This window comes from Drosophila albomicans, chromosome X (genome assembly GCF_009650485.2).
Source record: "Drosophila albomicans strain 15112-1751.03 chromosome X, ASM965048v2, whole genome shotgun sequence".
Lineage (NCBI taxonomy): Eukaryota > Metazoa > Arthropoda > Insecta > Diptera > Drosophilidae > Drosophila > Drosophila albomicans.
The window spans coordinates 8,579,073-8,591,064 of NC_047627.2; the positions used below are offsets into that span (position 1 = coordinate 8,579,073).

At 37.4% G+C, this 11,992-nt stretch overlaps 4 protein-coding genes across 4 annotated transcripts; 1 reads left to right on the plus strand and 3 right to left on the minus strand.

The window, feature by feature from the left end:
* Positions 1-5,097: 5,097 nt before the first annotated feature.
* On the minus strand, positions 5,098-6,004 carry LOC117567877 (uncharacterized). Its single transcript, XM_034248150.2, has 3 exons — positions 5,951-6,004; positions 5,528-5,890; positions 5,098-5,459 (listed from the first exon to the last, which is right to left on the minus strand). Exons 1-3 carry the CDS (start codon positions 6,002-6,004, stop codon positions 5,307-5,309), a joined length of 570 nt encoding a protein of 189 aa, XP_034104041.1. The 3' UTR covers positions 5,098-5,306.
* A 2,698-nt stretch (positions 6,005-8,702) lies between these two features.
* Positions 8,703-9,875, minus strand: LOC117567868 (uncharacterized). Its single transcript, XM_034248138.1, has one exon. The coding sequence runs from the start codon at positions 9,873-9,875 to the stop codon at positions 8,703-8,705; it is 1,173 nt and encodes a 390-aa protein (XP_034104029.1).
* Positions 9,876-10,152: 277 nt separating this feature from the next.
* On the plus strand, positions 10,153-11,064 carry LOC117567289 (DNA-directed RNA polymerase III subunit RPC9). Its single transcript, XM_034247164.2, has 4 exons — positions 10,153-10,316; positions 10,377-10,491; positions 10,552-10,704; positions 10,766-11,064. Exons 1-4 carry the CDS (start codon positions 10,309-10,311, stop codon positions 10,985-10,987), a joined length of 498 nt encoding a protein of 165 aa, XP_034103055.1. The 5' UTR covers positions 10,153-10,308; the 3' UTR covers positions 10,988-11,064.
* Positions 11,003-11,980, minus strand: LOC117567273 (density-regulated protein homolog). The gene is made up of 3 exons (XM_034247140.2): positions 11,743-11,980; positions 11,374-11,635; positions 11,003-11,314 (listed from the first exon to the last, which is right to left on the minus strand). The coding sequence occupies exons 1-3, from the start codon at positions 11,854-11,856 to the stop codon at positions 11,130-11,132; spliced, it is 561 nt and encodes a 186-aa protein (XP_034103031.1). The 5' UTR covers positions 11,857-11,980; the 3' UTR covers positions 11,003-11,129.
* Positions 11,981-11,992: the final 12 nt, after the last annotated feature.

Here is an 11,992-nt window from a genome sequence, read left to right on the forward strand (position 1 = left end):
GTCACGTGATGGGCATACCTTTAAAAAAACAAAAAAAAACAACAAAATATTTCATTTCGTTTCAATTCGGAATGTGGAAAATGTGTGAATTTCGTTTGGCCATCATCTTGGTCAAGTCAGAAGGAGCGGGGTATGGGGGCAATAGAGTAGAGTTAACTCTCCATTTGCGTGTTGTCTTTGCTCACTTTTTATTTTCTTTGCTGTTTGTCGTTTTGCGCAATAAAATGTGTTATTTATTTGTTTGTTCCTGAACAGAAATTTTCATGCCTTGGCCTGTTATTTATTTATTTAATTAATTTAATATATTTTTATTTATTTTTTCTTTTTGTATTTTGTATTTGTATTTATTTAATGTTTACAGAGCAATGCGCAAGAGAGGGCAAAATGAATGAAACGTTTTGTTTTGTTTGCACTTTTCATTGGCGTTTCCTTTTCCTCTTCACCCTTCACCATTCATCGATCGTTTGCTCGTTATTTGATTAAATGCTGTTCTGTATTTAATCAAATGAAATGAAAGTCGTCAGAGGAGGAAGCAAGGGAGGAAGAGCACGAGAGCGAAAGAGAGAGAGAGAGAGAGAGCGTCTTGGGGTGCGACAACCTTTTTTTTTATATATGAAATTCTTGCTCTTATTAATTTATTTCTTAATTTGCTTTTGCATTGTTGTGTTTTGTTTTATTTTGTTGCTGATTTCGTTGTTGTTACATTGCGAACAGCGTTTTTGACAAGCTTGACAAATTGCAATGGCAGCCAAAAGGAAACTCATTTTGTATCTGTAACTCTCTCACTCTTTTGTTGTTGTTCTTGTTGTTGTTGTTGTTGTTGTTGACTATTTGCATTTCGTAACAATTCTGTCTGTCCGTTTATTGTTATATAAATGCGATAAATAAGACGCCTAATTCGTGCAATTTACGCTGGCAGAGCCAACGCGACGTATGAGTGATATACAAAGCGAGCGCAACAAAGGAAGCGCCCTGGGAAAAAAGTGTGCGCTGCTGACATTGACATTGTCACACAGAAAGATCGCTTCTGTCCCTCTCCCAAGTGTCACCGTGTCACAGTGTCACAGTTAGTGCAATTCCGTATCCTGTGCCCACAATGCGACAATTACGTATACGACACGTAGATGCATGGGAACAAGTGAATGTGGTGCACGCAAGGGCTCGACAAGGCGACCATTACATATTAACTATGCTTAACTATGATATTATAGTATATATTTTCTGTATAGTAGTAAATGTAGTCGCAGCTATTGTATCTCAACCTCAGTTGGCAAATAACAGGTCACGACCAGTTGGAAGCGTAGCTTGGTCAGCAAATAAGTACGACAGCGAGACAACGAGACAACGAGACATTCGCGGCAGTTAATAAGTATTTATGATGTAAACACGGTGGCGCAGCAGTAAGGCAACAAACTGCAACAACTTCAACTATCTCTCTCGCGTATCTCTATTATTAGTTTGCCATATTGTTTTTTATTTTTCCTTTTCTTTGTTTTTTTGTTTTTATACCACATATGTAAACTGTGCATATTTGCATCCACTTTGCTCTGGCTTCGATCTTGGCTGCAGTGTCAGCTGTGTAAGCACGTTTATCGCTGCAGCCAGCAGCCAGCATTCATATTCAAATCCAAAGTCGATAATATGCTAGTTATTTTGAATATTACACCTTCTACTGACGACAATTGCGCGCTTTTAGAATACAGATTAACTAAACGTTAAACGCCAAACGCTTAACAAGGTGTTAACTGCCCTATAGACTTAACGCCTCGCCGATCAAACGATTTACATAGCCAACCCCAATTGAGAATCGACTCGATACTCTTTTTCCCTTTGCTGCAGCATTACAGCGCATAAATTAAACATTTTCTTGTTTTAGTTTGTTCCATTTTTTCAATCCCCCTTAAGCTGCTTTGATCCAGTTTCCAATGCGGAAGCCGTTTGACATCTCGCAACTCATATATATTATTAACACTCATTAGAAATTTCATCATCTACTAAATCTTTATTTATAGCAGCTTATCTGCAAGATTTTGTAGGGGAAAATGTTATTACATTTAGAGGATATTAAAATTACATTAAAAAGCACATAAAGTTATTGAAATAACATTAGTAACAGTAGCTCTAAAACATATCATTATACAAATGTGTAAGATAGTTCGATTTATAAAATATTAAGTAACAAAAAAAACGTAAAAAAGCGACTGTCTAGTGTGCTCGACTGTGAGATACCCGCAATACCAATTTTGAAGCGGTGCGGTATTAAATTCAAAATATACCAAAAATACTATGAATATACCGACTGAATATTTGGTATATAGAGTGCAAAATATACCAGATTGTTAACAAAGCAACATAGCCCGTAATAAGTAGGCTTTTTTGTCCATACGAAAGTATTTATTAAATTACTTCTACAAGATATACAAAACATACAAAAATATACCGAAAACTATATTTGGTATAGCGATATACTATTACGTACAAAATAGTCCATAGAGTACATAATACAATATAAAAAATAAATACTATTTACAAAAAAAAAAAAAATAATAATAATATAAGAAATAAAAAACGAGTATAAAAGCACGCTATCCATTTTCAATGAAAGCAATACAGAGCGTTATTATTCTAAAAATATACCATATTAATATACCAAAATGTACAAGAATATACCAGAGCCTATATTTGGTATATACACTACTACGCTCAAAGAATTCCCTAGAGTACAAAATATACCAGATTGTTCACCAACGTTCTTTGCTTTAACAGCAGCTCTTTAACATATTATTAGACAAATGTGCAAAAGAGCTCGAGATAATAAAATATTAAAATGGCATTAAGAGGAACATAAAATCATTGAAAGCTAATAACAATAGCTGCAAACAACATATTATTAGGCAAATGTGCGAAATTAAGTATTAAAGCAAACATTTCCTCTACAAGCACTTACGACAATATTCTAAAAACCATTTCCCGCTTCAAGTGGGCTGAATTCTCCCATAAAACGTTGCCAAGCGAATTTTGCAAATTATAGTTCTTAAGGAGTTTTTAAAAATAGACAACGTTTATAGGCTGCTTAATGATATTAAAAGGCTGCTGCCGGAGAATACAATAAATATATTGTTGTTAAGATGATATTCTCTGAATAATTACAATCTGCTGATAATGATGATGATGTGGTGATGCGATGTGATGTGATAAAGTTTAATAAACCTCTTGGAATGAAATCATCCCACTTGATTAATGCGGAATCATGGAAATTAATGCTGTCTAAGCACCAAGTGTCTCCCACAAGTCAACAGCAAAACTCAATTGCAAAACTAATGATAATCATCATTATGATGATGATTTGGTTAACTCTTGTTTAACGGCTTATTTGCCTTTTTAGTTAAATTGTGTTAAATATTAAGTGTAAAGATATAAAATGTCACGTAAGCAGAAAAAACGGTCATGAAAAAATACTCCAAGCACAACGCGTAGATTTATTAATATTTATATACTAGTGTGAATATGTATGTGTTGGTATGTGTGTGTGTGTGTGTGTGTTTACTATATAAAGAATTCATTATTTGCTGTGAGCTAACTTTTAGCGACAACTATTTACTTACCTAATTTATGAAATTATGAAACAGCAAATGCGACAAATGCTTTACTTTTCTTACATTCATTCTCTTTCCTATATATAGTATTCAGTTCGTTCTCGAATACATATTTGATCAAATAAACAACACACATAACTTGCTTATCGGAGTTAAATAATTACATTTACCTATTCGTAATTCAAGTAGCTAGTTGCAGCCCCTAAGCCCTATATATAAACCTCTGTTTTGATGCACTTTCAGCTGATATGGAGAGTGAGAAAAACAAATCGAATTATCGTGGAAAAAGAAGAGGAGTTATTTAGGTAAGAATCATAACAACCAATAATAATAAAATAATAATATTTAGCTGAATTTGAAATTAGGATATGTTTTTAGCAAAATATATATAATATATTGGGAAATGTGGAGAAATCATAATGTTTTACTCTAAAAAGTGAATTTATTTTTTAATGGAATATTTACAAATCGAATTCATTTAGCAAACTAATAGATTAGATTTGTAAATATTATATTCAAAACAATTTCAGTTATTATATTATATATATAAAATATATTAAACATATATTTTCCAATTCTTATACATATGTATGTATATACGACACTATTTTCTTATTATCATTTTATGAAATTAATGTGTATTTCAACACCCTGGACAGTTAAGTTTCTAGAAAAACGTACAGTTACAATTTAAAATATGAAACAAATGATGCAAAATAATTTGGTATTAACAATTTTGGGCTAATAATATGTAGTTCAATAAACTTTAAAAGAGGCAATCAAATAAATATAAAAAATTGTTATTATTGTTGAAAGACTTATGTGGGTTTTTCATGTAGTATAGTTCAATTAACTAGATAGTTATGTTTTCAGAAATTATTTTGTTTTAAAAACATAACACATCAAAAGGAAACAAATGTATTTATTTAAGCAATATATTACAAAAAATTAAATTGATTTAAAATTAAGAATGCTTGCATAGCATAAACTCAAGTTTTAAGATATTTAGATTATTTGTGGAGAATATAAAGCTATTCATATTATTGTTGATAGAGTTAAAGAAATGGGAATGGGAATGAATGACTTATAGTATGTAGGTTTTTCGTATAAAGTAGCTAGCAAATAATAGCTTAAAATAAACTGCATGAAGTGTGCCTTACATTCAATATTTTAATTGTGTTGCAGTATGAACAAACGGGAGCAATGAAATTCGCCACCACGTGAGATTCAGCTAGATAGCACACACGATGTGTCAGAGGATCGCGGCTCTTGGGGAGGAGAATATAGTAAATAAATGGGAGGAGATGGGATCGTAAATTCAGTGGGTTACTTTTGCCATCACGCGCCAACGGCCAAATAAGAATGAGTTCAGTTTTTCATCAGAGTTAACACAATTTGCTGAAATTGTGTGGCGCTGACTTTGAGCCGTTGGCAAATAGCAAATGGGGATTACGGGAGCAGAGCGTTACTTTGCTTTTGCTGGGGGATTACGAGTATTTTGCTTATCACTTTAACAAAAGATGAGATGGGAGAACTTTGGCTGCAAATTACGCGACATTTTTTTGGTGTTGCTGTACGAAATCTTGTTTATTTGCAATTCATTTAGATAGAAGTATTTAGGTAGAATACAGATCGTAAAAGCACAGAAAACAGTTTCAAGAACTGACTAGCCTACATATTATGTACTATATAATATAATATGTTTCGAATTTATTCAATTGTGATTGTAACAAAGGCAAGAGCACAAATGGTTTTTGGGCCAACTGTAAAATGCACCACGGCCTTGAGATCACCTTCCATATCCCAGCGTGGCATATTCTTCAGCGTCATGCGATTCGTGATATTCCGTAAGTTGTAAACTTGCTGAAAAGTTGGAATTAGTTGATATAATAAATAGTGCAAGAATTGTTAAATAGAAGACTGTGACTTACTCCTAGCTTTGGTGGACAGATGCGCTGACTCTTGGGTATCTGGGTGACAATGTACAGATGCCATATCTCAAAGGGATCTGCCAGCGATCGGCAAATATCATCACGCTTCAGAGCGAAAACTGTTGGCGACCACTGTCCACGCTCCCAGCGATAGACATCCACCTGCATTTTGATGGGTCCCTTGGGCAGCAGTTTGATCTTAATATCGCAACTGATGTGGAATGTTTGAAGGTCCTTGTCGAGTTCCAGGTGCAGGTCGGTAACGTCCACAAAATCGGAGAGTACCGCATTGCCACGATCTTCCTCTTTGCTGCAGGGCAAGACCAACATTTTCTCATCCGCCACGATGTTGTAGTTGACGGACTGTAAGAGAGAGAGAGAGAGCAGTATTAAGTAGGATTTTTAGAAGTTTTAAGGACTCACTTCGGTGGCAAGCAGCAGCGAGAGTAGCGTCAAGAGATTTAACAGTGCTGCCATTTGAGTAGAGATGCTGCAACTGCACAGCAGATGAGCAAATTTATAGTCCATAGTTTGGACTAATTGTCCAACAATTAGCCATTGAATAGAAACGTTTCGTTGATTTATCGCTGTCTAATTGGCAAGCTCGATTAACTTGTACAATAATTGCCATGCTGATTGCAATTCCACTCTGATTTCATACACTCACAACAACTTTGGCACCCAAAAACAATCAAATCGATGTCCCGCTCGGCATGCCAGCAGCGTAGGCGACAACGAGGCCATCCTCCGGCCGGAAGCGGACCGCTCAATGCGAAACAGTTTAGTTAGTTGCGATGCGATACGCATGTGTTGTCGCATCTCTATATCGATCACTTCGCATTTAACACGCGTCTCTGCGCCTGCGGGACACACAACTGTATATAGTAAATTGTATATATAGTATGTATGATATGTACAGCAACACATCGACGTACTTGACCTTCAGCGGCCAAGCGGCGTGACACAGAAATTGTGGGCCATGGCAAACGGCGTGCTCGGCGATCACCGTTCCTCAATTGGTTTGTGTTTTTCGGTGTATTTTTGGCTGAAAGCAAACATTATTTGGGCCACACGCCCGTTCGCCTGTGATAAGCTTGGCTAGTGTATGGAGGGGCCCATAAACATTGGCACCAACAGCTCAGCGCGTGGCGTGGCGCAGACAACTCTGCAAACATTCTCAGTTTCATTTTATGGCAACTACAATAGTGTATATAGAGTATATATAGAGTATTTGCTAGTCGCATAGCTAAACCGTTCAATCTTTATAAGCAGGGGGTGCCACAGGAGTCGCGAGTGATTAGATTAGAACCTTTTGAATCACTTGTAACTTTGTTGTTTGAATGCTCAAGGTTCACGTATCCCAAGATAAATAAACTAAAAGCTAGAAGCTATAGTAATTTTGACTGTAATAGACCCGTTAATTTGCAATCTTTTATTTTTATTAAAACCATAAGAAATTGGCATCCAAAAAAAAATAAAACTAATGCAGCTTTTCAATAAAAAAAAACAAACTTAATTGGTTAATTTTTATTTAAAAATCTATTTTTTCTTTTACATTTTATTAATATTTGTCTTTTATATTTGTTGCAGCCATAAAGTGACAATGGATCTAAATAGATTTTAAAAGAATATCATTGTTTGTGTTCACACAATCAAAGCATAATCAAGGACTTCCAGTATTTAACCAAAGAATTCGAAAAAATGTTTTCTAAACAAAAAAGCACTATGTATATTAATGCAAGAATAATAATATAATACGAGTATAATAAAATTCATGCAAGTATTTTTATTTACCCTGAAGATGCGATTTTCCAAGTTTTCCATTCTTAAATGACCCCATGATCTTTTGATGCTATACGATAGGGTTAGTCCTTGCGATCCTACAAGTATATATCCTTTGAAAATGCAGCAGGATATGGCCAAGTTATGACTGATTTTAATTTAGCTTAAGTGCTTTCTTTGGGTGCCCCTAAAAGTATGCAATACAAATGCATAATGCTTGTTTCCAAAAAAAAAGTTATTTATTTTATCGATAACTCGGACAATTGCTTAAGGATCGGGCAAGGACATGCCTTTTTGTAATCGGGGCAACCAGGACTATCGATTGGCATTCAAAGATTGTCAGGATATCTCTAAAAAATTCGACTCAAATTTTTTCAAGGGGTAGGTATAGAAAAAATGCCAAAAATCGAGAAAATCCGCCGTATCTCGGCCATTTAAAGGACGATCATGATGTCCTTTGGCAAAGTGATAGGTCTAAGGAATATAAATCGATTGGCATATCAAACATAACGAATATCCTGACAGGACCTAAGTTACAAGGACTTTTTTATATAGAGAAAATAGCTTATATCTTAGCCATATCCTGTCTGATCCTTGCAAGTCCTGTGTCAATCGAAGTGTATTGGTAAGGACTATTATCCTACCAATTTTCATCCCGATCGTCCTTGCACTTTTTGAGTTATCCTGCAATTTATGATTTTCTAATTATTCCTTTGGCCCTCGGACGTAAAAATTACAAGTGTTGGATTCTTAGATAACCCCATGTTTGTTTGATGCAGATCGATAGATTTCATCCCCACGAATCGAATGCAACAAGCCCGGTCTAAATCCGTAAGGATGCGGCCGAGCTAGGATCATTTTTCTAAAATAATAATACTACTAGAGGCAATTTTTTATTGCATACTTTTAGGATTACCATTCAAGTCATCATTCTACAAAAAACACTAGATGGCGCTAAAATGCAGATTGTGTAAAAATTCGTTGAGCGCGCAAATTGAATAATTGTTGTCATCCATCTGCTAATATAAACATAAATTTTGCAGCAATATTTTGTATGTTTGCCCATCTTGCAGCGGGGAAATCGTCCCAAACTGTTTATTACCTTAAGAGTTATGTCACAACGGGATATTACAGTTTAACTTGATTATGAGTCTATTAAATAGATACACATATTAAATGCTACTTAAAGTCTGCTAAATTCCATTGTCAGTCAAATTTAGTGCTTAGCAACTAATCTCAATTGAACTAACTAAATATTAGATGGTATCTATAGCTAGGTGTATATAGTATTTCTGCTTAATATGTATTGAATTTGTCACTATATGTATTGTGTTTTTATGAAATTTAAATCTCTTTCCACTTGTACGTATGCCAAAATGAATGTGTCTTTGGTTTAATTAGTCTTAACTGTCAAGAGATCTGGCATCTCAGTGGCATCATTATCCGTCTCCAGTTCGCCATACATAAGAACCTTGGAGCGCACGGTCTTGCAGCCAGAAACCTTGGGATCGGCGGAGAGTAAAATCTCCTTTGCATACTTGTCGTCTACACGCATGCCCACGATTTTGGCCTCATGACGCATGCACTCTTCCACATCGTCCAAGTTGAAATTGCGATAGTTGATCACCGTAGTTTTGGGCAATTGCTGCACTGCCTCCCGCTGCAGATCATAAAGTTCATCGTCGAGCAAACGATTCAGATTGAAGACATAGATAATTGTCAAATGCTTCAGATCCGTATGCGTGTTGTTGTCGCCACTATCAAAGGCCACGTCAGAGCGAGTTGCAAGCATGGCATTGATGGCCGCCACATAATCCTTGTCCAAGGGTGTCAGATTATCGATAACCAACAGATTGCGACCGCAGTGTGCCAGATTGTGCAGCATGTCCTCCACGGCTTGCTCGCGTGTGTTGTCATCAGTCGGATCGAAATCATTCCACGCCAAGCTCTGCACATTCTCCGCCCATGGGTACAGCTCCAGCAATATGCGTAGTGTCAACGTTTTGCCCACTCCCGATGAACCAATCAATGCAATCGATTGTATTGAGCTTTGATTGACAAAGACTTGTTCCAGTTGATTTATCGCCAAGTCCTGATTAAGCACATTTGCACGAATCTCTTTAAAGATGTCATGCAACGACCTGGAGCGATTACAGTAGTTGAGCTTATTGTGCACTATGTCCTGGTATTGTGACGAATAGCGCTGCATGAATTTGGAGACGGCATCTCCATTCTGCCACATGGTTATGCCGCAGCTGATACACAGGACCGCGAGAAGCGGCAACAGAGTGTACCAGAAGAATGTCCAGCCACGCTGCTTCAAATCGGATTGTTGATTCTTTGTGCCAGTTCTGGTCGTGCGCTTGCCGCCTTGAAATAGACGACGCGGTCGACGGCGCAGCCACTGACGCTGGATATCAGTGCAAATGTTCCAACTGTTCTGCAAATGCCCGTTGCCGAATTGCGATGCGCGCCGTTTTAGGATGCCGCGTTGACGCGTCTTAAGCGCCTTCATCTCGGCGGCCAAGTCGCCGGCAGTGGCTTTGTCTGCAACAGCGATTCCCATTATTATTATTTAGAATTTGGAAACAAACTATATCAAAACAAACAAAATGGGAAACACGAATAACAGACTCTGATAATTTCAATTTTAAGTAAGCACACTAGAGATGGAAAAATACCGATAGAACTATCGATGTTCTACACATTGTGTTTAATATCGAATAGGAAATTTGTTTCAAAGAGCTTACTTCGTCGTTTTTAGATACCTGGCTGAGCGGAGAAATTGTCATTAAGATTGATAATTATAAAGTAAAAAGTAAACAATGTATTTAGAATTACCTTTTCCTTTCTGAAAATTGTTTGTACCCGATAACTTATCAATGTTAGTGCGCGGGAAGTACTCGCTCTCGGCTATCGATACTTCATGCAGTCGCTGGTACTCGTTGCAGTTGGCATGTTTACATATTGTATAGGCTCAAAATAATACTAGGAAAACAATGGAAACGTGAGTTAAAATAAAACATTACCATTATAAATATAAACTTAACATAAAAGTCTACTTCAGAGTAAACGAAACATACTCGTACATCACCAACATGGAGGTAATGCAGATTCTGTTAAAGATCAAGAGCACCAAAAAGAAATTTGGCATGCGCAATTTGGCCACAGTTACCTACGAGGTAAGTACATGAAATAATGAATGATAATAATGTAAATAATGATTTACTGTTATGGAGTAGGCACTGCAGTACCTGGAGGAGTCGCCTTGCAAGACACAAACACGTGAGTCCATTACCAATTACCTGCGCGACTTGGCCACGTATAAACTGAAGCCGCACGAGGTGCTACAAATGGTCAACGATCCTCCAACCAGCGCACTTCACACTCAACTGGTAGACGACGAGATTAAACTGCTCCAGTTATATATCTTAATTGAATTTGTTGCCTTTCTAGCTTATCGATGATAACAAAGAGCCGCTTACGGACGAGCAAAACGAGGCCATAATTCAGTTGACGCACAAACACTTCCAGGCTGGCAACACGGAACAAACGGCAACCACAACAACTGCAGCACCAACAAGTACGACAACTCAGCCGGCAGCGGTAACTACAACAGACGAAACAGCTGAAACTGTGGAAACAACACCAGTAGACGAGGCAGCTGCCACACAGTGATAACCAATAGCTTAATTCATTCACTATTTTGATGTAATTTGCGTATAAAATAAGAACATTTTGTAAGCACATTGAAATGGCCCGTGGATGGCTGACTTTCATTTTCGTGTCATTTGCATTTCATCATCAGTTTCGGTTAACGTTAACGCTTTTGATCGCCCAAATCCTCAATGACATCCTCATCGATTTCGGCCCATTTCTCAGGAATGACATCGAATAGCTCATCCTTAACATCGCCCTGTATGACGATCTCATCGTCGCCAGTCACCGACGAGCCGCAAGCGAACTTAGTACCAAAGAACTTGGCAGCCACTTTGAGATCAATATCTGCAACGCAACAAATATTTATTTGCAATTGTGGCATTAAATTCTAAGCTGTTGCTTACCAAATGTGCTGAGGCCGGTGACAACGGTAACGGACTTCTTTTTGCCGCGGGCAGCACGTGAGACACAGATGCGCTTTGGCACATCTTCCTTCTTCTTCACACGCAGCAGCCCCTTTCCACCACGCTTCTGTCGCTTCTTGTCATCGTCTGTGCCATCGGCGGCCGCTTGCTCCTCTTCGATTTTCAGACGCTCGAAGTCGTCTGGCAGATTACGCTCCAACCAATCCTTGCATTTGTCGTATTCCGGATAGTATTCGCAGTACTGTCAACCAACCGCTCATCAGTTTAAGCGGACAACAAACAAGAGGAAAACCTCTGCACAAAAAATGTGCACAATTTTCGCACTCTTTCTCTCTCACTCTCTCTTACCTCGATGGGCATCGTGCAATGGCCGCAATACTTCATCACTATGGGATAAGTTACATTCTCACGCGGCCCCAATTTAAGCCGCTCGGCGACATTTGTGCTACTCTCGTTGGTCATGGCTTCTTTACTTAATTATTTGTTTAAAATTTTTAAACTGTGCAAACTAAGACTTACTTGGCAAAGTGACTTTTTGTTTCTTAAAAATGAGAGCTTTCCTAATTAAAGCTGTTTTAACACCTGTGCCGGGGTGTGA